Source organism: Oryza sativa, chromosome 4 (assembly GCF_034140825.1).
Source record: "Oryza sativa Japonica Group chromosome 4, ASM3414082v1".
Taxonomy (NCBI): Eukaryota; Viridiplantae; Streptophyta; class Magnoliopsida; order Poales; family Poaceae; genus Oryza; species Oryza sativa.
This window is the reverse complement of record NC_089038.1, coordinates 24,229,440-24,254,920: the sequence shown is the minus strand read 5'-3', so window position 1 is coordinate 24,254,920 and position 25,481 is coordinate 24,229,440. Positions and strand designations below refer to the sequence as shown.

General features: G+C 41.3%; 2 protein-coding genes and 1 long non-coding RNA gene across 5 annotated transcripts; 2 read left to right on the top strand and 1 right to left on the bottom strand.

The window, feature by feature from the left end:
* Positions 1–1,442: 1,442 nt before the first annotated feature.
* LOC136355974 (uncharacterized) lies at positions 1,443–4,104 on the bottom strand. 2 transcript variants are annotated; one of them, XR_010740587.1, is made up of 4 exons: positions 3,601–4,104; positions 3,433–3,508; positions 2,780–2,848; positions 1,443–1,714 (listed from the first exon to the last, which is right to left on the bottom strand). It is a non-coding gene; the product is annotated as an uncharacterized lncRNA (long non-coding RNA). The 2 variants fall into 2 exon arrangements; XR_010740586.1 differs by having other exon boundaries at positions 1,443–1,826; positions 3,601–3,946.
* A 2,911-nt stretch (positions 4,105–7,015) lies between these two features.
* On the top strand, positions 7,016–12,254 carry LOC4336145 (beta-glucosidase 12-like). Of its 2 annotated transcripts, none has more exons than NM_001402378.1 (13): positions 7,016–7,207; positions 7,517–7,586; positions 8,532–8,590; positions 8,841–8,916; positions 9,110–9,187; positions 9,309–9,396; positions 9,805–10,060; positions 10,678–10,793; positions 10,874–11,091; positions 11,303–11,334; positions 11,425–11,527; positions 11,691–11,799; positions 11,892–12,254. In NM_001402378.1, the coding sequence occupies exons 1-13, from the start codon at positions 7,049–7,051 to the stop codon at positions 12,058–12,060; spliced, it is 1,533 nt and encodes a 510-aa protein (NP_001389307.1). In that variant the 5' UTR covers positions 7,016–7,048; the 3' UTR covers positions 12,061–12,254. The 2 variants fall into 2 exon arrangements, with proteins under 2 accessions (NP_001389307.1, XP_066165257.1); XM_066309160.1 differs by having other exon boundaries at positions 7,034–7,400; positions 11,892–12,183.
* Positions 12,255–17,375: 5,121 nt separating this feature from the next.
* Positions 17,376–24,467, top strand: LOC9268348 (beta-glucosidase 11-like). The gene is made up of 14 exons (XM_066309520.1): positions 17,376–17,588; positions 18,441–18,510; positions 18,587–18,645; positions 18,846–18,921; positions 19,103–19,180; positions 19,315–19,402; positions 20,272–20,595; position 20,668; positions 23,006–23,121; positions 23,191–23,408; positions 23,516–23,547; positions 23,642–23,744; positions 23,957–24,065; positions 24,151–24,467. Exons 1-14 carry the CDS (start codon positions 17,427–17,429, stop codon positions 24,374–24,376), a joined length of 1,662 nt encoding a protein of 553 aa, XP_066165617.1. The 5' UTR covers positions 17,376–17,426; the 3' UTR covers positions 24,377–24,467.
* Positions 24,468–25,481: the final 1,014 nt, after the last annotated feature.

Sequence of the window (25,481 nt, the reverse complement as noted above, 5' to 3'; positions counted from 1 at the left end):
AGTTGGTTAAAGTAGCTTATCAAAGTTATAATAAAATATGGTCACCATCTAAATAACTTCTAAGGCTCCGTCGGTGGATCACCGAAGTGGATATGTACTGTACAAGAAAGCTTCGTAGTTCAAACGGCCACCACACGTTAATTTGCTACATACATCGATGACAAAATGCCGATCGATCGATCGGCTACAGTAAGTTAATGGGTGACGCATACTTTCGGTTGGAAAATTTAAGATTTAATAGGTAATTATATATGGGGTATTCGTAATGGATTTTCTAACTTCTGATTTCTAAATTATTTTTTAAATTGCATAGCTACAAATTGTTAGAATTTAAGTCAGAATTTCGAAAAAATGAAGTTTGTGAGAGAAGCTGTGGTGGCTAGAAGCATCCTCAATAGCCAAATACTTCCTCCTTTTCATAATGTAAGTCATTTTAGCATTTCCCAGATTCATATATTGATGTAATGAATCTAGATAGCACTATCTAGATAGCAAATGTGCTATCTAGATTCATTACATCAATATTGTCAACGTTTGATGTCGCGATTCCGGTATTTGCATGGTACGGGGATCGTTGGTACTAGGATATACGCGAGACTGGGGTAAAAGAGACGGAGGCGAGGATTTTTATACAGGTTCGGGCCCCTGAATTGTCAGGTAATAACCCTACATCCTGTTGGCCGAAGCCGGTCGTTGCTCTTATTCATCATAATCACACCAGTACAATATTTGGGGTAGCCTATCTAACTGTTGTCGACATGGTGGTCTGAAGGTCTGACTCGTAGTCGACAACAGGGTAGTCTTCCTCCTCGAGTTTGTGCTCGGCGAGATCAGAGACAACGCAATGTCTCTCCTATCAGTATCCGGAGACACCGTAGGGGACTAGCCGTGCCTATCTCTGAAGTCGATATCCGGCGTCTTGTCTTGGCGTATGTTGGCTTCTATGTTGATCTTCTGTCTTGATCTATTGTTCCGTGTATGTTGATTGTGGTGGGTGTGTATATGTCTTGTCCCCTCTCCTCCTAGAGGGGCCTTATATTTATACCCATAGGTGTCCCCTTGTCCAAGTAGGATTAGGGAAACCAATATGGATATAATCCGAGTAGTCCTTGTCGTTTCCATGTAGAACTCTGGTTGTCTTTCCTTATCCGGAACTCCTCCTATATCCGCAGGTTGTTTCCGTATATGACATGGTATGTGGTGGGTTCTGCCGAGATTTAGTCAACTACTATTAGTTATGTGGTATCCATAACCCTGACAAATATGAATGTGGGAAATGAATCTAGATAGCAAATGTGCTATCCAGATTCATTACATCATTATAAATGTGGGAAATGTTAAAATGATTTACATTGTGGAATGGAGGGAGTAGGACCCATAGAAACGGTGTGCTCTGGCAGTGGCAGATCAGATCACACGGGCCAAACGCATACACACTGTCAGGCCCAGAAATTCCCGAATAGAATTCCAAGCAGAATGTGCATTAAAATCCCCGTCCAGGACCGGCCGGGGTATACAAACGACAATGTTGACATTCAGATCCACGTCTTACAAACATCATAAAAGTCTTACATAAATGCAGCGGAAAAACGAAAGATAACAGGAGCTAAGCCTTGACTTGAACTGCAGCGGGAACACCACTCCACAGGCATCCTCGATGGCACGGACGAAGCCTACTCCTCGGAGAAACCACCATCGGACACACACTCATATTCTGGGTTGGGGAAAATAGAGCAAGACTGAGTGCTACCCACTGTACTCAGCAAGTCATACCAGGATAGGGGTATGATGCAGGGATTTATCAAAGGAGAGCTAGAGTGGTTCATCTGCATAAAGTGGGCATTTAAAAACAGAGGTTGAAAGAAGTAAACGGTTGTAATAATTAATCAATATTAATTATCCACTGTCCAACGCTATCCCACGTTGCAACAGACCCAACCATCCACCTAAACTATCCAATTTCATTAGACTACACTAGGGTGAAACTAATCACGGTGAATTTGGTTGACCGCCCATAACTGCGGGCACGGCTATTCGAATAGTTTTACTCTGATCAGAGGTGTACAACTGTACCCACAAGACACAGCCCCACGACACGTTTCCGTGCGCCGACATGCCACCACGACATACCGGAAAGAGGCCGTGACAGGATCCTTCGCATAACCCCCTTTAGCCAAGCACACCACACCTCAGGTTTCACCCCCGTCCCCAGCGGGCGACGGGCAGTCCCCTCTCGTGCCTAGGTGAATCCGGAAGCCGCATAGGCCGTCACAGGGCCCATCCAAACTCCATCACGCCCACCCTTGCCTGGATGCGTCAGCTAAAGAAAAGCTACACTACAAGCCCAGCCGTTGCCCACGCTGGCTTGTGGTAAGTACGAGGAATTCTTCCAGGGTTTCCCGCGAACCGGTCCTTAATTGCCATGGGTGCGACTAGCAAAACCATGCACCCACAGCCCACCATGTGATTCATTTTAATTAATCAACACCAAAGCGGTGGTACTAATCCAACATTACCATTAGAACCTACAGTCTATACTTTAATAGGATTTTTTCCCTAATGTGTGCTAGTTGGACTAAGCATGGCTAAGCAATTCCTAGTCCTAAGTCTATTCATGTTATAACCCAAGCTAAAAAAGGAGCATGGTATCAAAATAGCATGGCTGTAACAATAGGTAAACATCCCATAGTATTATTGCAAAACAATGCAGTATTTGAAAGAAAACATTAGAACATTTACAATATAGAATCAACATGATCAAGTGACAGGCATGACTTGCCTTGCTCTGCAGCTGGAGGAACCTCGGCGACTATCTCGAAGTACACCGGAGCGTCGGAAGAATCGGAATCTAAGCGACAACCAAAGCAAACAATACAAACAGGCTATAAGACTACTGAAACAGAGAACAAAACCATTTTTAATGGATTCTACACATTTTTCTTGATTTACTGAGACTTGAATGGGCTTAAACGGAGCACGGATGAATTAGATATGAATTTTAGAAGAATCACTGTGTTTTTACTATAAACGGAAAAATCCTTAATTGATTTATTGCGCAATAAATAAATCCCGGAGAGAGAGGGGCGGCGCCGACAAGCGGGCCCCACATGGCAGCGGCGCACGGGTGGTCGGTCTACCGTGGACCGGGACCACGCGGGTGGTCCACCGCCGGTCCACGGGATCGACGGCCCGGATTGGCCCGGGGCCGATCGGACAGTGCGGCGGCGGCCTGGCTTGGCTCGGCTCGGCACAAAGCCGGCCGGCCGGCCATGGGGGGCGCGGCGGCGGCGCACGCGACCACCGGCGACGGCAAGCGGCGGCGCGAGCGGCGGCAGCGGACGGCGCCCCGGCGGCGGCGACAACCAAAAGCGGCGGCGAGCGCGGGTGGCGGCGGTGCACGGGGAAGGAAAGGAAAGGGGAGGGAGTCCTCACCGGAGGGGGCGGCGACGACCGGCGACGAGGAGCGACAGAGGGAGGTCGACAAGCGGCGGACGGGGTCCGGGACGACCTAAAGAACGAAAAGGAAAAGATTAGAGAGGGAGAGAGGGGCCATAGAAGGCGAGAACGCCGGCCGAAGGCGGCGGACATGGCGGCTCTCACCGGCGCACGGCGGGAATGGCGCTCCGGCGGCGAACCTCGACGGAGGAGGGGCGGACGGGGTGGACCTTGGCCACGCGAACCCGACGGCGGCGACGGCGCGATGCGGCGGCGAGCCTAGCGGCGGCTAGAGGCGGCCGGAGTGGCGGGAAAGGCGGCGGCGGGTGGGTGCACGGCGCGGGAGCGATGGGGAGCACGAGAGAGTTCGGCGAAATGGGAAAAAAGAGAGAGGGGGTGGCGGCGGAGCTTAAATAGGGAGAGAGGGGGCCGGACGTGGCCGGGAGAGGCGGGAATCGCCGGCCGAAGTGGGGGAGTGGGAGAGGAGAGAGAGGCGGGATTCGAAAATCGAATCCCGGCCGTCTCGGGAGCGCGGGCGAGCGGGAGAGAGGGGGAAGTGGGCACGGGAGGCGCGGGCGCGAGGGCGACGTGGACGACATGGCCCGGGAGGCGCGGGCGTGAGGTGCGGCGGCGGTTGCGGGCGCGGCGGCGAGCGGCTGGAGGTTGGGGGAGGACCCGACAGGTGGGCCCCACCTGTCGGTGACCCCGGGAGAGAGGAGGGGGCGCGGGCTGAGCTGGGCCGTGGCCACCGGCCGGCCCAGCAAGGCGCGGGGAGAGAGGAGGGGGAATGGGCCGGCGGCCCACTAGGGGAAAAGGAAAAATAAAAAAAAAGAAAAACGAAGAAAGGAATTTCTAGGGATTTAAATATTGCATGTGCTCAATTTTAATTGGTTAAAATTATTTCTAGAGCTCTGAAAATTCCACTAAAAATCTTGTTAGCGTATTTTGACATGTAGAACTCAAGAAAAATTCCACATGCCAATTCCGATTATTATTTACATTAATTTATTAAGGTTTACTCTTGCTTTACACTGGTATTTTCTTGAGTGGATTATAAATTCCATTTCAGGCTTGGGGAAAGAACTTTGGAGTGTGACACACACCCCTCGGCCCCTCCGTCTTGATATGAAACAACTAAGAAAGAAATTACGAGCATGTCCTGAACATTACCATGGAACCCCTGTAAGCACATATCGTCTCTTTGAACATTAGCACGTTGATTCAGGTGAAGTATGGTGGCGTTTGAATCTTTTGAAGATGAAGATTAAGTGTTTCGTGTAAAACGAGATGGTAATAACGTGTGATTAATTAAGTTTTAATTATTACAACTTTCATATAGACGAGGTAGTAATAACGTGTGAAAAATGAATTAATATGATATTTTAGAACAACTTTCATATAGAAAGTTTTCGCACGAAAAGTAGTATTGTTTAGCAGTTTGAAAAGCGTGCCACAAGTATCCAAAAGTTTATCCAACAAAACCAACTTTTGTTGGAGGAAAGAACAGGGCTATATATGTTCATATTTCAGAGATGGCAGCGCATGGGTGATCCCCAGCGGCACGGTCGGTCCGCTATATAGGGATGAAAACGATCGGAAATAGTCGGAAACGATACATTATTTTATTATTTTATTAAAAAAAGAACGGAAATGGTCGGAAAATTTCCATATTTATGAATTCATCTATTTAGTATTAACTTCAATGCCACACTGACAGAAATTAAAAAAAACTAAATTTTGAAAACGGTAACCATCGGTACAAATATTATTATTATTATATTAGTTTTGCGGAAACGGTATCGGTACGGTCGGGAAATTTCCATACCGTTTTCACCTGGGCGCTATATTTTGCCTTCCAAAATGGCTATACATGCTTCTGAGTGCTTATTGATAATTAATTATTCTTTCGATAGTAGGCGATGTACTCGTCAATAGCGATGCGTTCATGGTGATTTCGTCAATGTCAAGATGTTGATCTAATATTTTAGAGATACTAATAAAGGTAGATAATACGTGTGTGTTTATAAGGTGAGTATGTATTGTGAGCGTGTGACTTTGTACTATGTTTTTTTTTTAAAAAAAGATAAGCTTCCTGCTACCAACTTGCAGCATGGTTCCACCACTGTATGTCTGTATTAATCTGATGGCTCTGCATGCAACGCATCAGGAACAACAGACAAATAGAGCAAGTACTTGCTCTGAATGCATCGTGTCATCTTGTGGACGATTTAAAACTTAATTTGCATCCATATATGCATGTCTTCCGTGTAAATATCTGAATGTCATCATTTCATACAGTGAACACAAAACTGCAATCATATGTAGCTGAACCAGAACAAGTTACCAGCCGCAGCGACAGAGGCGAGAATCAACACCGACAGTCCGACACAAAACTGCAATCATATGCATTCCGCCCCCCCCTCCTCTCCTTGATCTATTTCTTCTCCCCTTTTTTGGGAGACAAAACAAACGACTAAATCAATGGGTATGTGTGCATGTAATCCATGGAGTATGCTAGTACTTAATTAACCAATAAGTTCACAAGTAGCCTACCAAATCAATTAAGGTTGATATATACCCCTTGTAAATGCTAGCTTCGTCCGCGTGCAACACGAGCATCTATAACAAAATACCAAGTCTTCTGCGTGTTTCTCTACTCTACTGGGTCTCTGTCAGACTGTCATGGTGGTTTCTCTACTCTACTGGGTCTCTGTCAAACTGTCATGGTGGTCATCGATCACTGTGTGTCTGCAGTGCCATCCAAATATCCACGCACAATCCTTGGCGTTTTTTTCCCCGTGATGGCCAAGTACACCAGCCGGAATGCCGAATTCATTAAGATAAGAGAAGATCAGACGGTACAAAACACAGTATCAACGTTCTGAGAACAACAGCTGTTTTGTTTGCCTGGTACCAGAACCCTGCGTTACATAATGTGAAAAAAAAACAAAAAAAACCCAGCTCCAAAGAATCCAGAAACAACCGTTAATGAGCAGTATTGCACATACAATACTATAGAGGATCTCGTCGCAAAACAAGCCCTTTGCTTCCTTCCATTACCGGTCACTTCTTCATTGTTATTGTTTGCCAAGTGCAATTTTCAGTAGTAGTATTCTTTACGCTACTGAAAATTCGTAGCCGTTGAAAATTTATTTTTTAAAACGGAATATTTCATTAAATAGGGAAAAAAGTACATCCCTAGAGGTAGTTGAAAATTCATTTTCATCCTTGAAATCGAGATGGCCGCTGTGTCCAGTTGTTGCCGTTGTCAACGTAACCATCGCTGTAATCCCGTAAACAATATATGGAAAATAGTACTCCCAGCAGTCATGAACCACCAATTTTATATTATGATAAGTTTATAAGATCTGGTAGGATTAGGATATTATGGTCCTACCGATAATTGACAAATTATTAATGATTCAAGTTTTAAAAATTCCATACAATCTTATCAGTTTTAAAACTTTGATAAAAATCTGATAAAAATCTTATCCTTAAATATTAAATATTTATTACCGAAAGGGAGTCCTCGTTTTACCACGAGAGAGCCTATATATGGGAGCAAGTTGAGCTACTTTGCACAGCCATCTCTCTATTTTTCCTTTTTCTGTCCATGGCGGCAGCAGGGGCAATGCCCGGTGGCCTTCTCCTCACGTTCCTCCTCCTTGCTGTCGTCGCTTCCGGCGCCTACAATGGCGCCGGCGAGCCGCCGGTCAGCCGGAGAAGCTTCCCCAAGGGGTTCATCTTCGGGACAGCCTCGTCGTCGTATCAGGTTAAGCTTCCACTTCCCTTCCACTCCTACAGCAAAGAAAGCTTCCAGTTCCATGCATATGTAACTGTGCAGAAGAAATTCAGTTCTCTCATGAACAAAAAGGAAAAGGAGCAAAACTACAAACAGATTTGTGCAACTTTTCTCCACCGAGAATACGTTGGTACAGATTCACACAGAAAGGCAATGCTACTGGGTAATGCTCAAATTGGCACCAAGGAATGAATCGGTTGCTAAAATTTTAACTGTCACACTGAGACATGTTTTTGTCTTGGTCTGAAATCTGAGGAATTGGCTGTTCTTGAGATGCAGTACGAGGGTGGCGCAGCGGAGGGCGGCAGAGGACCAAGCATCTGGGACACCTTCACACATCAGCACCCAGGCATGTTAATTGCATCTCTGCCTGCAAGCTGTGCTACGTACAGATTTGTTTTCTTTTCTTTTTTAGGATAACAAGTGCACATTCCCTAATTAAAAAAAATTGCATTCCCTAAAAGATAACAAGTGCAGACTTGTGTTAATCAACTTTAATTATGTGCATTCTATATACTCCATCCGTTTTTTAATAGATGACGCCGTTGACTTTTTCTCACATGGACCATTCGTCTTATTCAAAAATTTTATACAAATGTATAAGATATAAATCACATTTAAAGTACTATAAGTGATAAAATAACTCATAATAAAATAAATTATAATTACGTAAATTTTTTTAATAAGACAAATGGTCAAATATGTGAGAAAAAATCAACGGTGTCATCTATTAAAAAACGGAGGGAGTATATCTCAACAATAATGAAATCTGACCATATTTAGCAATCCCAGCCAGTAGAAGTTGCATGCATACACTACACATATGGTACCATAGCAATATCTGAAAAACAAATTACGCGCGATTATGTTCTGAGTATATTTTTTCCTGTTTGGTGGATTATCTATGCAACTAGACCATCCTATCTTTGCGAATGGTCCAATATTTTGCTGTGAGCAAGATTTTTGCTCTTCCTACGATAGCTCAGCGGGTATCTTCAATCTTGACCTAGTAATCCAATCACGTCGCTTTTCAAAAAATCATCATCACAATTCAGACGATTGGTCTAAACAGTCACCATCTTCTCGAATTGCTTTTCGTCCAAATATTATTTCCTGCGCGTGGTTTACAAAAGAGGCCGTTGATATTCTTGTCCTACCTGGGATGTAATGTACTGAATAGTCTAAAGGGAAATGTAGAAATCAGGGGTAACTTAAGCACATGATTGATGTGAAATGATAAGAAATCAATGGACAAGGACAACATTTTTGGATTGACGATTATCTGATTTGGCAGAGAAAATCGCCGACAGAAGCAACGGGGATGTGGCTTCGGATTCCTACCATCTCTACAAGGTATATTAGCAGTTAGTACATTTTTCAAGTAGCAAACATGCATTTCTAATTGATTTTTCGTAATGATTGTAACTAAAAGTATACTCTGAGTCTTTAGTCAAAAAAAAAAAAGTATACTCTGAGTCGTGTTAGATTGTTCTACTACAGCTAGGAGATATTGCCTATCACAATCTCTTCAAATTCTATTCTAAACTTCTTTTAAAAAAACAATTTAGTACTTATCCAGAGGTACTTGTGAAAAATAATGCAGGAAGATGTGCGCCTCATGAAGGATATGGGAATGGATGCATACAGGTTCTCCATCTCATGGACAAGAATCCTTCCAAGTGAGTGGCCATATCTTCCGACCTTCTACTTATTTCAAACCTGATACAATGCACTATCACAGAACTATCAGCAGACAGCTCTGGCTTATCTGAAGCTGATCAGCCTTTTTGTTCTGAAGTAGTACAATAATTTGCACATTGGTCATACTCCAAGTTGATGGCACCAAACATTGAAAATTCACTGTCATGGCAGATGGAAGTCTGAGGGGTGGAGTCAACAAAGAAGGCATAAAGTACTACAATAATTTGATCAATGAGCTATTATCGAAAGGTACGCATTTTCCAGTCTACAGTGTTTAGTTCCAAGTTCAGTGGCTAGATGCAAATTAGTTCCACTCCAGAAGTCCAGATATTCTTTTATTCAAGATGCAAATAACCTTATACATTTGCAGGGGTGCAACCGTTTATTACCCTTTTCCACTGGGACTCACCTCAGGCGTTGGAAGATAAATATAATGGATTTCTTAGCCCTAATATCATGTATGTCAACAATTCTTCTGCTTCAATACATCACTAGTTATACCTTGATAGGTTGAAATGGAAACTGGTCAGGTTAATAAACAGACTCAGTAAGATAGGAGAGTGAAATTTAAACTAAATGTGACAACATCAATTAACCTGACCATCACTGTGCATACCCATTAAACTGCCGAAGACTCCTATTTCAATTTCATTGGCTTTTGGAGCTTTCTCCTCAATTTCCTTGTGAATAACACTAATTGAAGGTAAGTTGGGATGTGTTTTTCTTTCGACAGCATTAAACCCCTTTATTGGCACTTACGCCACCCACAGTAGTACTCTCTTCCTATACTATTTTCAGCTAAAATGTCAAGAGTTGCCTACAGTGAAAATTTTCTTATGTTTACTGTTTGTGAAAAACTGTTGCAGAAATGACTTTAAGGACTATGCTGAAATCTGCTTCAAGGAGTTTGGTGACAGAGTGAAAAATTGGATCACCTTCAATGAGCCTTGGACTTTCTGCTCTAATGGCTATGCAACTGGCCTGTTTGCACCAGGCCGTTGTTCGCCCTGGGAGAAGGGAAATTGCAGTGTTGGAGATTCAGGAAGGGAGCCTTACACTGCATGCCATCATCAACTACTTGCCCACGCGGAAACTGTTCGGTTGTACAAAGCGAAATATCAGGTCACTGAAGAATCCCTTTGAGCACTTGCAATTCATCCATGACAATGAGTTAAATCAAAGATCTGCAAATTTGGTTTTGATAATCCATGCTTAGCATTTAGTTCCAGTTCGGTCCTGGTGGTAGAATTTGTTAGTACATCCATTAGCAAATTACTTTAGTAACTTCAGCTATCTGTTTAAAATATCACATATCATGGATTGGATTCCTATCATATCAACAGACATGTGCATATACTAGTTACTTTCAAAAAGAATGATTTTACTGTCCTTACGGATCGAATACTAATACATTTAAACCTTATCAATTAAATACCTGAATCTGAAGATGATCTTTGTAGAAAGAGTGATTTTACAGTCCTTGAGTGATGCCAGGTGGTACCACATTTTATAATGTAAGAGGTACCAAAATTTATACCAGAAAATGTAGTACCTCAGGACCGTAAAAATTTCTCTTGTAGATATGTATTACTTGTTAATTATAGTCCTATGGAACGAGAAAAGCTCTGGCTGCAAGAGAAAGAAAGCAGAACAACTAGAATACATTGCCAAATCAAAGGATTGGAGTTCAGCATTTACACAACCACTCACTTGAACAATGAAATCCTTCATAAATGCAGGCCTTACAAAAAGGGAAGATTGGAATAACTCTGGTCTCGCACTGGTTTGTTCCCTTCTCCCGCTCCAAATCCAACGATGATGCTGCAAAGCGTGCTATAGACTTCATGTTTGGATGGTAAATTCTGTCACACATTATTTCATCATTGAAGTTGTTAAAACATGAAAGAAGTCTTCAACAATGAATTTCCCTTCTAGGTTTATGGATCCCCTCATTAGAGGCGACTACCCCCTAAGCATGAGAGGATTGGTTGGGAATCGCTTGCCACAGTTCACTAAAGAACAGTCTAAGTTGGTCAAGGGTGCATTTGACTTTATTGGACTTAACTACTACACTGCGAACTATGCTGATAACCTTCCTCCATCAAATGGCCTTAACAACAGCTATACCACCGATTCTCGAGCTAATCTTACCGGTGAGTCAATATGAGTTTATATTTCTATTTTAAATTCATAGTGTTTGCAACATTGAAATACAAAGATATGGCAAGCTTCTAGCATATAATATCCATTAGACTGTAGCATTTCTGATAAGCATTTTGGTCAGCTTATGTCATAGCCTCTGTTGCACAATACCTATCTGTTTCAGACGGGTCAATATATGCTAACCTATGCTGATTGTGCCAGGTGTACGAAATGGCATCCCCATAGGACCGCAGGTAACTCCATACTTTGTCCTCCACACAAAATAAATTAATAGTAAATAGTTAAGGTGAGATATTGAATTTTGTAAAATGGCATGTATGTAGGCTGCTTCACCTTGGCTTTACGTCTACCCTCAAGGCTTCCGTGACTTGCTACTTTATGTTAAGGAGAACTATGGCAATCCTACCGTCTACATCACTGAAAATGGTAAGTCTCCGATACTACGGTAACACATTCTAATTTTTAAATTAAGTCAGCAATGAACTCCTATGGCATAAATATTTTTCTTCTCCTAGCTTCTTGAAGAAATAAAATATATATTCTCTAAAAGTTAATGAATCTAACTGATTTTTTATTGCTGCATCTTAAGGCGTTGATGAATTCAACAATAAGACCTTACCACTCCAAGAAGCCTTGAAGGATGACGCTAGGATAGAATACTACCACAAGCACCTCCTTTCCCTGCTAAGTGCTATAAGGTCTGAACTCTGAACTATTGATCATAGACCCATTTCTGAGTAGGGTTCTTCAGATGCTAGTTGACAATGCATTACTCCATATGCCTTCACAGGGATGGAGCAAACGTGAAGGGATACTTTGCATGGTCGCTGCTTGATAACTTCGAGTGGTCGAACGGCTACACAGTTCGATTTGGGATAAACTTCGTAGATTACAATGACGGAAGGAAGAGATACCCCAAGAACTCTGCCCATTGGTTCAAGAAGTTCCTCCTGAAATGATAAAAAAGCACCATTGCACTCATTGCTTTTCTCATTGAATAATAAAAGAGTATATGTTTTGCGTGAATTTGGTACAAGAGATGGAAGTAATCCAGTTAAATAATAAATCCCTCTCTTACTGCATGTCTGCATCTATATCTTAACTTCCTGCACATAGTTTAGCAAAAGGTATATAGTTACACACCTTCTATCAACACATTTCTCAAAAGTCAACACTACAACTCTATACTTTTATTAATTGATTGATCATTTTTTAGAATGGTGTGTCCAGAACCTTGGAATGCCATTACTTTTCCCCAACACGGCGATGTTTTTTTTTTCTTTGAGAGAATGTGCGATTACGGTATGTCGAACTCCTCATCTCATGATCTGATCCGTCATCCATGCATGGATTTGGCCAACAAAGCACAAAAGTTGAAAAAGCAACTCAATGAGACAAAATCTAACTACTTACCCTGCAAGAGCTTCCGCGACGGGGCGGCGGTTGTCGGTTGGCCGCTGGGACTGGGGCGGCCAGAGGGCTGAACGGGGAAAGGTCCGTCCCCGCCGCCGCGAGGCTCTAGCCGCGGTTGGTAGGCAGCGCCGCGGGCCCCCTCGTCACCGGCGACGGGCGGTGGACTGCAGGGAGCCGTGGCAGCGACGGCGCGGACGAGGGAATTGGAGCGTGTGGAGATTGGTATTGGGCCTTTATGGACTTGTGGGCTGCGAAATTTGAGAGATGGGGGTCTTATGGGCCAAAATCCAGGGAAATGCGGCTTTGCCCCTTCGAGATTTAAAAGTTGACTTTGATTACGTACAACGTATCACGACAACATTGGAACATAATAATCTAGAAGGCTGCTATATAGCAGAATTCCGCTTTTGAACAGGATGATACCTGTTAGGTATCAGGTCTGATATCGGGTGATACCTGTCAAGTATCAGACGATCTATCATGTTTTAGGTGATACTTGCGAGGTATCAGGTGATACCTATCAGGTATCATACGATTCTTACCATATAGAAGGTGATACTTGCGAGGTATCAGATGATACCTATCAGGTATCATACGATTTTTACCACATAGAAGGTAATACTTATGAGGTATCAGGTGATACCTATCAATATCATGCGATACATACCCAACGCCGACGACGACCACTGCCGCCCCAGCGCCCCTCCCTCCCTAGCTCCGGCCACCGCCGCTGCTCCCGCCGCCGCTCTCTCCCCCAAATCCGGCTCCCACCACTGGCGTCCCTTCCACCCCCCAAAACCGGCTGCCACCGCCGCCGCCCCTCCTCTCTCCAGCCACCTCTGACTGGTGGTAGGAAAGGGCTCGGAGGGCGAGGAGAGCGTGGAGACGAGAGAGGCGGAGAAACCGACGAGGAGTGGAGGGGAGAGGGCGGCGATGAGTTGGTCGTGGAGGCCGTAGAAGTGGACCTCGACGAGGAGGAGTCGACGATGAAGATGGGCCCGACGGAGGTGGCGTGGTCCGCGTGGATGGCGGAGAGAAGAACGGGGTCACGCCTGCCGCCGGCTTCCATCGATGCTTCCTCTCATAGGCTCTTGCCAGTCGCTGATGACGCTAGCTGGTTATCCTATTGGGGTACAGTATCCCGTCCCCTAGCATTCATGAATAATCTAATATATTATTTTATATATTACATGGTCTGTTTGTTTAAATTTGCAACATTAGAGCACATACAATGATAATTAATAGCAGGCTTTTAGAGTTATTAATAAGGTAACTTAACATAGAAGAAAGAGAAGGATAGTAGTTAGGAGTAATTGTTATGCATAATAACAATGGCTTAATGTTGACTCTCAACATTTGTAGAAGGAAACTTTGCATTAGGACAGAGAAAAGGAAAGAAAGATAATAAAAATTATTTCGATGCAGTAAATGTTATATATTTTTCTATTGTCTTTGGATTAAGAGTCTATGATAAGCTTTACCTTTAAACATGTCTTTAACTTGTGTTTAATCTGTGCTTAACCGAATAAACATGTTTTCATAAATTGCGAACTGTCAATATGATCTTTACTAAAATTAAATAATTCTAGAGTACTTTTGACCTTTTTTGAAAGATTCCACAAATAGAATTGCTGATGAGAGTTGAAACGTTGTTGCACTGAGTTTCTCTATATGCACCAAAATGTTGAATGGAATATGAAAAGTCTAATGCAAGCACTTGCACAAGACTAACTCAGCTAGCTTAGCATGTGGTAGTTCTACATCAGCGATAATGGGTTAATTTGATTAAGCACTTGCGCATTAAGGTGTTTTTTACTATAAAATTGAGTAGATGGGTGAGCATTTACAACAAAATAACTTATGTGATGGAACGTCAAACTTTAAGTGACTTATAGGGTTGCTTTTGTAATTTTTTTCTATATTTTAAGATGAAGAGAATAATCTAAAATTTTCAAAATATTAATTAACACGTTTCTTTCTGATTTTCTAGCATTCCAGAGCGCTTGCCACGAACGAACTATATCTCACTTGATTCTACCCAACTTTTGAGATGAAAATTTTCTTTTGTAGAAGCTTCCATGTAGAAACGTAGAAACTTTACAAAGGCAGTGTTTAGTTCCATGCCGAATTTTTTTTTTACATATATGGACACACATTTGAAGTATTAAACGTAGACTAATTAACAAAACAAATTATAGATTCCGACTGTAAACTGCGAGCCGAATCTTTTGAGCCTAATTAATCCGTCATTAGCACATATGGGTTACTGTAGCACTTATGACTAATCATGACATAATTTGGCTCAAAAGATTAGTCTCGCAATTTTACAGTCGGACTGTGCAATTAGTTTTTCTTTTTGTCCACATTTGATGCTTCATACATGTGTCCAAATATTTAATATGACGGAAAAGTTATGGCTAATCACTGTAGTACTGTAGCACTATGCAATTAGTGTAGTACTTATAGTTAATCATGAAGTAATTAGGCTCAAAAGATTTACAGTCGGACTGTGCAATTAGTTTTTCTTTTTGTCCACATTTGATGCTTCATACATGTGTCCAAACATTTAATATGACGGAAAAGTTAAAAGTTTAAAGAAAAAAGTTGGAATCTATACACAACCAAAGATAGAATTCAAAAAATAAGTTAAAAGAAATACCGTATGAACTTCTTATTGGCCCTAAACTGTCCCAAACATGCAGGCACGTGCGAGGGAGAACTAGCTTGTTCGAGGTGCCCTCGCGTACATCTCTCATAATGCACAAATCGGTGGTGAAATATATAGGAAAAGAAGATTCTCCAAAAAAAAAAAGATCACGTATGTGATTCTCTCAAAAAAAAAATAGGAGTGCGATTCTCTCTTTAAAAAAAATAGGAATGCGATTCTCTAAAAAGAAAAAAAAAGAATAGGAATGCGATATGTTTGTGCTCGCGCGTTCCGGCGGTGTTAGCTTCGATATTTTTCTTAAGGTACGGGTGTGATTTGTGCCAAATAAGGTTGCAATATACTGTAACTCCATATAGGACTAGCTAGTTTGGTAGCAAGTCATATTGGATTGTTGTCACATCCGCAGAATTGTGCAAGAAATTCAGATTTTTCACGAGAAATCCAGTTAGTTGCTCTGGTTACATCTAAACACAGAAACTGGGAAACATCCACTGTACTCGCTTTGAGATGCCGCGAATTATTAAAGGCATTGAAAAAGATACGAGTGATCTCTTCATTTAATATAATACGTAATATATCTCACGGATTTTAATTTAGACTACACTGTTTAAATTTATAGAACTAGAATATATTATTTCACGTAGTAGATTAACTTATTTTAGGAGAGAGAGTACATAACTTGACGGTGTTCCATGCATCATATGCATCTTGTGGGGATTCAGAACTGCAAGATAGCTATACAGCCTGAACCCGAACAAGTTGTCAGCGGCAAGAGTACAACCTGTTGGAATTAATGAATAGGCCTTAGCCCACTCGAAGATTAATTCTTTGGAAAATCACAAAAGCCCACCTCATGGGATGGCATGCATGTGGAGTTTAGTACCACCTTGCTTATTCTAGGAGAGGGGGACCTCCTTAAAAGGGAGGATGCCCTCCTAGCCACTTGAAGCATGTGTGGTGGAGAGAAGAGGGGAAACACACGCGCGCGCTCGCTCGCCTCGCCTGGCAGGGCAGGCGGCGCGTGTGCACGACGTACGCGTCGAATGGTCCGAAAAATTGGCTCCTCACCCTTGCGCAGATGCAGCCTCCTTTTGCAGTTTTGTTTTGCTGCAAATTCGGATTCGTTTTTGTTTTGGAAACGTTCCGAAAAATCCGGTGCGTGCAAACGGCGTGGAGTCCGGATAAGTTACGCGCGACTTATCCGGTTCGGTTACGCGCAGTAGAGATCGTGCGGGCGCCCTGATCAAGCGACCCTTCTCTATATAAACCGACCCGCCGTCTTCACGCAATATATGCGAAAATCAATCTAGGGTTTGCCTCCTACTCTGTACTGCGCCGTCGCTCGTAGACTACTCCATCCCGCTCGTCGGCGTGCACCAGCGATCGGGAGAGCAGGTCTCCGGAACCTCTGCCTTTGACGTCCTGCACCGGGAGAAGGCGGCAATAAGGTTTTTGGGAAGCGCTTCGCGCGACTGCTCCCTGTTCGTTCGCGACGGCTCGCCTTCCTCTTCGCTCGCGTGTTTCGTGCCTTCGTAGACACCTGCGAAAAGTTTTGACCAAGCAGCCGGTCTTTTCGTCACCTCGGTACGTGTTCAATATGTTGCGCATATTTGATCTGTTCATGTTATTCTGCGTAGTTTACATGTGTAGATCTAATGATGCGTTCATGCTAGTTTTCATCTGTAATGTCATGATTTATTTATGTAATAAATTAAATCATTATATGCCCATAATATCAACACAACCAAGAACCACCAAAAATCATTTTCCTATCTCTCTTCGTGCACGCTTAGGTCATTTTCAACCCAATGAGTAGGATAGTGTCCATAGTATTAAATAAGCTGTCATTTAGAATGAAAGATGATGTGGCAAAGTGAATAAATGATGAAAGAGAATGAAACCATGTCTTGCATGAGATATGGTTTCTACACAACATCCAAAATATCATGTGAGATAAGTAGCATTAAATTTAAATATGGAATAGTGGTGTTTGTATTAGAAGAGTAGTGCCTAGAACTAGTTTCTTGATGATATGAAGTTTATTAAAACTATGTTTAGTGTCTTGGGTTAAAAATGGCCTTAGCACGAGCATCTACAACAGTTTTTTTTCCTGATTACTAGTACTCCCACGTGGCCACGTCCTACCCCATCACCGCCGACAAGTCCAAACTGATATGCAAGTCCCTATTTAAGTTGAGCTGTCTGTGTTCATCAGCCCATCACTCTCTTCTGTCTATGTAGGTCATGGCGGTTGCAGGGGCAATGGTGATGTCAGGTGCTCTTCTCCTTCTCCACCTCTTAGCTTTTACCTGCGTCGCCTGCAATGGCGGCAGCGAGCTGCCGCCGATCAGCCGGAGGAGCTTCCCCAAGGGGTTCATTTTTGGGACGTCCTCGTCGTCATATCAGGTTAGGCTTTCGCTTCATTCTTCCTACAAGAATTTGGGAATAATTTCATAAAAACTGCCGCTGAAACTAAATTATCGCAAGAACATCAGTTGGAACAGAATGTGTTCTTTTCAAATTGGAAAAAAAAAAGGGGTTAATTTCAAGACAGTATAAATGAATAGCCCCACCATGATGCTTTCTATTAGTAGTAGAAAGTAATATGAACCGGTAATTTCAATTGATCGAAGAGTTCGGATTTATTTGTACTACTATCCCAGTTAACAGTAGTAGAAATATGGAGGGATATTATTGTCAAAAAGAAATAAGTGTGGAGGGGTATAATCATCATTTAGCAGTGACTAAAACTTTTTTTTTCTTTTTTTAGCTTTTTCGATGGAATATGAGCAATGTCAACACAATGGATGACGTCGTATTAATCTAAAAAGGAAAACAAACATAAATAATAAAGTTACCCCTAATAATGGTATTAATAAACTACTAATTTATGCTTGATAACAAATACTAGTTTAGATTATTTTTACTGGTAGTATAATTCACTAGCAAATAGCACCGGAGCATCGATCATGAATGAAACACATGAAAAAGGAGCAGATGAAGATAAATTGTGCAACTAGGGTACCTCATAGATATCGGTGACCAGCAAATGATGGCACTGAAAAATGCTCAAGCTGCCCTATAAGAGTAAGAATAATGCTCATATTTGCTGGTAGAGAGGAATTCAAGCCCTGATCCAATACGTATTCAGTAGTCAATTCAACTGTTTCGTGATTCCTTCTCAACTCATCACGATGTGCTCTGTTTCAGGTCTGAAATAAACCTGACGAATTGACTGTTGTTTTACACATGATGCAGTTCGAGGGTGGCGCAGTGTTGGGTGGCAGAGGACCAAGCATCTGGGACACCTTCACACATCAGTCTCCAGGCATGTTAACTGTAAATGGCAAGAAAGGAAAGGCAATGAGACATTATTTTGAATTGAAAATCCGCCAATTTGGCAGACAAAATCACTGACAGAAGCAATGGCGATGTGGCTTGCGACAGCTACCATCTCTACAAGGTATTAGCAATTACTCATAGCATTTTTCAAGTTGCTGTCATGGCCATTTCTAATTGATCTTTTGTAAAGGTTTTAGTCAAATATACACAACATGTTTGCCAGTCTGCCTCTGCCACGATCTCTTCAAACTTTAATTCTAAGATTCTTTAAAAGGACTAATTTAGTACTCATCCTGAGGGCCTGGCCACCAAAAAATGCAGGAAGATGTGCGCAGTATGAAGGAGATGGGGATGGATGCATACAGATTCTCCATCTCATGGTCAAGAATTCTTCCAAGTGCGTGACCATATCTTTTAGGAAAAAAATAATGATAGATACAATGAACTGTCATAGACTTACCAACAGATAGAGGTTATCTAAATATGTTTTCTCTTTTGTTCTCAAGCACAATATTTTGCATTTCTTTTTCAATCTCCAAGGTGATCCAACCAGGGTTAAAATCTCACTGACATGGCAGATGGAAGTCTGAGCGGTGGAGTCAACAGAGAAGGCATCAGCTACTACAACAATTTGATCAATGAGCTATTATCGAAAGGTATGCAAGTCTCGTCTTCACCATTTACTTTCAAGTTCAGAATCTAGATGCAGCTTGTGACAACCATTAGCTCCATTCTTTGGTATGCCAGATTTCTTTATTCAAGATGCAAAAATAATCTTATACATTTGCAGGGGTGCAACCATTTGTTACCCTTTTCCACTGGGACTCACCTCAGGCGTTGGAAGATAAATATAAAGGGTTTCTTAGCCCTAATATCATGTAAGTCAACAATTCTTCAGTACCTTTTTTTATCTTTTGAAACCGAATTCTTCGGTACCTTTTGCTGACCAGGTTAAATAAACACTAACTTAAAAAAATATTTGGGGCAGTGTTACCTACTTCAGTTATAAATATTGTCAACCTCATCATGCACATCAATTGGATTTTTTTTAGAGTACCACTGAGTGAATGCGAGCCGTTTATTGTAGTAGATCCAACAGATCATATTTGTTTCTACTGCACCTATTAGATTGAGTAGTAGTGTAGTAGAAGGGTATTTTAGAAAAAAAAATACATGGCATTGATGTAAATACGTAGTTGTTGAAGGGTTCCGTAGTTCATCGCTATTACCCGAAATTTCAATGTCAACAGCTTGTGGAGTTCTCTTCCCATTTTTGTCGCAAATACTCACTCCTTCCTAAATTGATCATCATACAATGGAATCTAAAATTTCTCAAATTGATCAACATATAACCGTATGGACACGGATTTTATCATAATACAATTAATTCAGTATGGGAGAATGTGTGCATGCTAGGGTGTAATTGACATGATGTTTTAATCAACACATGCATTATGGAAGAACGTGTGCATAGTGTCTTGATTGATGCAATTTAAATTATCATTAGTCTTGGTACATAAACATATATGATGATCAATTTGGGATGGAGGGAGTATTGTTTACTGCGATTTGTGGAAAGGGAAGTCGGGAGGTGTTTTGCTTTGAACAGGATTTATCATTTAACCGCTGTTTGCACTGACACCAGCCCTAATAGTGCTCCATTGTGATAGTCTTTTCAGCTAAAACATCTACTGTTACTTGCAATCAAAGAAGTGCTAAAGTTACTGACTGTGAAGAACTGTTGCAGAAATGACTATAAGGAATACGCTGAAACATGCTTCAAAGAGTTTGGTGACCGGGTGAAACATTGGATCACCTTCAATGAGCCTTGGACCTTCTGCTCTATGGGCTATGCATCTGGCATCATGGCACCAGGCCGGTGTTCATCCTGGGAGGTGGGAAAATGCAGAGTTGGAGATTCAGGAAGGGAGCCTTACACTGCATGCCATCACCAACTACTTGCTCACGCAGAAACCGTTCGGTTGTACAAAGAGAAATATCAGTTCACTGAAGGAAATGTCAGGCAGTTGCAGTTCATCCGTGATAATAATTTAAATCGAAGATCCGCAAAGTTAAGTTTCATAATCCAAAATTATTTATTGCTTGGTATTCAATTTCAGCTGGGGCCTGGTGGTGGTAGTAGAGTTTATCAGTAGAGACATTAGCGGATCTTACATTGTTATTTTTCATTGTAGTAAATTTCACAAAAATACAAGTACTTCATACAAACTATCATAAAACTATATATTTAACATGTTGTATCACAAAGCTATAAATTTAGCAAAGTTATCACAAAACTACATATTTAAAGCCAAGCATTACAAAACTACAGCTTTAATATTATCACAAAATTACATATTTTAGAGTTTAAATCCCAAGCACTACTATTATGTTTGAGCTATAAAAGTTGTAGTTTTACGATTAAATTGGTGCTAAACTTGTAATTTTGTCATAATTTTGTTACCAAATCTGTAAATATGTGATACTTCATCTTAATAAATTTAGCTCTAAATATATAATTTTGTTTTTTTGAAATAGTTAAATATATAATTTTGTGATACACCGTCTTAAATATATAATTTTGTGATAGTTTGATCAAAATATATGTAGTGTGAAATTTACTCTTCTTATTATGAACTGTAATATGGTAAAACTCGATGAAACACACACCACAATACCAAATAGTCAATATGGATAAGAGAAATCCTAGAATCCTAAGAAGAAAAATAAAACATTTGGCCCTTAATCACAAGGTCAGGTATAGAGGTCAAAATAGGTAAGAGAGATATTTATTTGTTTATTATGCAAGGCCCTCCAGACTCAAGGGGAAAACATAATCCTATAAATTCTCACACAAAAACAAAACATCATGTCTTAATCTCGATGCCCTAATACAGAGGTCTGGATCTATTAGTTAGGTTGGAGATATATTTATATACTAAAAGGGGAACGCTCCGGTGCTTTCTACTTGTAATATTATACTATGAGTAGAATTAATCCTGACCGTTTATTTTAAAGGGTAGATTAGTAATCTCCTAGTACATATTAGGGGTAATTTTGGCTGGAGGATGATTTCTCTGTCTCATTCGCTTAATTGCATCAGGCCCGACGCAGGAACTGCATCTTGCATGTTACTTATCGCGACTCCTCCCGGCAGGTGGCGGCGCGGCAAAAATTGCCGGCAGCGCTTTGTAATCTCTGTTTGGACCAGACAGCAATACTATGCAATGTGCGACTGGTTGCTTTCCAGCAGGTACTGAAACCCATTTCACGCAGGCATTCATTAGACAACTGCTAGTCTGCTACCTTGAAAACTGAAAAATTATGAACTCGCGTAATAGCAGATAAATCTGTCGAAAAGCTGTTTGCAAGTAACGTGATGGTGCATGCACATAAATAAGTGTTAAATCGATCCATTCAGGAAGATCTAAACAGCCAAATTTAACGTATAAGCAGTAGCACTCACGATTTCTCTTCCATATCCATACTGTAATTGCTCTGAAGCCATAGACCTGCTAGTAGTCATTCCATAAGCTGCTGGTCGGGCGCGACGACCCCAGCCCGTCCCCTGTCCATGACCACAGCGCGACAGCGCTGTCACCCCGCTTCCGAATTCCGATAGCTACTGAGCGCGCCGTCGGGGAGGAGGGAGCCAGCTGCAGCAGTCCGTGGGCAGATGGATTGATAGGGGAACGGATGCGTGGTGACCGCCGTTATGTGCGAAGTTACAATATTATCCCTCCACTCCATTTTGCGATGGACTATTATGTCCTTCCACTTTTCTACTACCCTTAATTGACGTGGAAGTATAATTAGATCAGGTACATTAGATTAAAAATTATCAACGGCTTAGATTAATTCTACTACCAGTAGAAAGCGCCGGAGTCTCGCTCATACTAAAAACAATGAAAGGCCTTTAGAGTCGATATGAAAAAAGAAAAAAAATAAAAGCAAAACATTCACCATTAATCTTGGCAAAAGATCGCCAGTTGAGTTATTTTCAAAATTCAAACATATATCAGTAGCCAACAACACAGTTATACGAGGAAGTTGAAACCAACAAACATGTAAAATACAATTTGCAAATAAGCATTAATGTATATGATAGCTAGCTGCACAATTTGTGCAGGTAACTTGGCTAAATGGCTAGCAAGTTACTTTTTTAACTGCAGCGCTATTTTATATCATGCATTATCATGAAACAGATTCCTATCAGATACATAGACATGCGCATACTCTAGCCTACCGTTATATTCAAAACTTCTGCACTTTACTACGCAATAATATGTTCTAGGCCTTATAATTTGAACATGAATGTAGATATGCATTAGTAGTTAGTATTGTATAAGCGATTGTTGTGGTGTATGATAGTTTGAGTGCTGAAGCTGAGTCTGTTTGCTAGTAGATCAAGGCTTTAGCTTCAGCACTCGCAACATCACACTCCACACACCTCACAATGACCAAATGCTTATCAAATGCAGGCTTTACAAAAGGGGAAGATTGGAATAATTTTAAATGCAGACTGGTTTGTTCCATTGTCCCAATCCAAATCCAGCAGTGATGCTGCAAGACGTGCTCTAGACTTCATGCTTGGATGGTATTCTTTGTCTCACACATAATTTCATTATTATGAGAGTGAAGATTCTAACTATGAAATCCCTTCTAGGTTTATGGATCCTCTCATTAGAGGAGACTACCCACTAAGCATGAGAGAATTGGTTGGAAATCGCTTGCCAGAGTTCAGCAAAGAGCAATCTGGAATGGTCAAGGGTGCATTCGATTTCATTGGACTCAACTACTACACTTCAAGCTATGCTGATAATGATCCTCCATCGCATGGCCATAACAACAGCTATAATACTGATGCACATGCTAAGATTACTGGTGAGCAACATTATCTCATCATGAATATGTGATAAATATTGGTTTGGATACATGTATTGTGTAGCTTGTTTTTGCTACTATGTGCTAACCTTGTCCAATTATGCTAGGTAGTCGAAACGGGATTCCCATAGGGCCTCAGGTGACCTACTACTTTGTTATCCACAGAACAAATTCCTAGTAAATCAATTGATCAAAGGACATGATTGAAAACTCAACAAACAACATGTGTGTAGGCTGCTTCGTTTTGGTTTCACATCTACCCTGAAGGGATCTGTGAAATGTTGCTTTATGTTAAGGAGAACTATGGCAATCCTACCATCTACATCACTGAAAATGGTAAGTTCCAACAAACATATAGGTCATACAGTTTCTCAGCATGTGTGCAAACCAATACTACTGTATAACACCTTCTGATTGTTGGTTTTTTTTCAATCTAGACAATAGTGCACATAGGACTTAATAGTCTTCTCCTAGCTATGTAAAAAAAGGGCATTATCCTCTTCTAGAAGTGAATTAACATTATTGATTCTTTCTAAATACATCCCAAGGTGTTGATGAAGTCAATAATAAGACCATGCCGCTCGAGGAAGCCCTGAAGGATGATACCAGGATCGAATACTATCACAAGCACCTTCTCGCCCTGCTAAGTGCTATGAGGTCAGAACATCAATTCAGACACTCAGCTATCAGTAGACAACTTAAAGATGGTACTAACACTGCATTATTCCATATGCCTCCACAGGGATGGAGCAAACGTGAAGGGGTACTTTGCATGGTCTCTGCTTGACAACTTTGAGTGGGCAGAGGGCTACACAGTTCGGTTTGGGATAAACTTTGTGGATTACGATGACGGAATGAAGAGATACCCCAAGAACTCGGCCCGTTGGTTCAAGAAGTTCCTCCAGAAATCAAACAGAGATGGAAACAAAAGGTTGAAAAGAGTTGCATACAATGCCTTTTCTAATTGAACATCGAAATAGTATATAAGTTTTATGAGTTAAGTACAATAGATGAAATTGGTTCGACTAAATTAATAAATCTCACTCTCCTCTTCTTGCATGTTTGCATCTCTCTCTTGCATGTTACACACCTTCTATCAACATATTTCTCAAAAGTCGAAACTATAACTTTATACTTTTATTGATTGATTTTTCTTTTTAGAATGGTGTGTCCATAACCTTAGAATGCCATTACTTTGCCCCAAAGCGATGTTGTTTTTTTTTTGTCTTGCTGAGAGGATGTGGGATTACTGTATGTTGAACTCCTCATCTTATGATCTCATCCATGCGTGGATTTAGCCCAACAAAGCCCAAAAGTTCTATCTGCCCACACGCCAGGTTAAGCTAGTTTTTGACGTGCGATTGCTGCTGTAGGGGTGGAAAAAAAAAAGATTAGGAGCTTGGTTGGCTTGGCTCGGCTCGTAAGCCAAACAAGTCAAGCCCAAGCCTCCTATTTAGCTCGTTGTTGAAATGAGCCAAGCCCGAGCTGGCTCACGAGCCGTTTGTTTTGGCTCGCAAGCCTAGGCCATCATGTATTTATATCGATTATTTTATTTTTCATAGAGTTATTATTTGTTAATTAAAAATTTATCATTAAGATTTTTAAAGAATTGAATATATAAACTTATTTAAATTTTATATGTTGATGATTTGATTTTTTTAATAATTATAAAATATAAATGAATAGGTGTTTTAACAGGAAGGCTTGCAAGCTAGCTCGAGCCAAAAAACGAGCCGAGCCGAGCTTAAGTTTTAGCTTGTTTCTATAACTAAGCCGAGCTCAAGTTTTTGAATAAGATGAACGGCCAAATATGTTTAAAAAAATCAACGGCGTTAAATATTTAGTGACGATGGAGTATTAGGAATGTGATTCTCTCTTAAAAAAAATTAGGAATGCGACAGGTTTATGCTCGCGCGTTTCGGGCGGTAGGAGCTTTGATATCTCTTTTGAGATAGGTATGGCCGTGTGATTTGTGCCAAGCAAGATTGCAATAACTCCATAATTAATAGTGCTATCAGGTTGGTAGCAAGTCACAGATGCCACGAATTAGAAGCAGTGAAAAAGATACAGGTA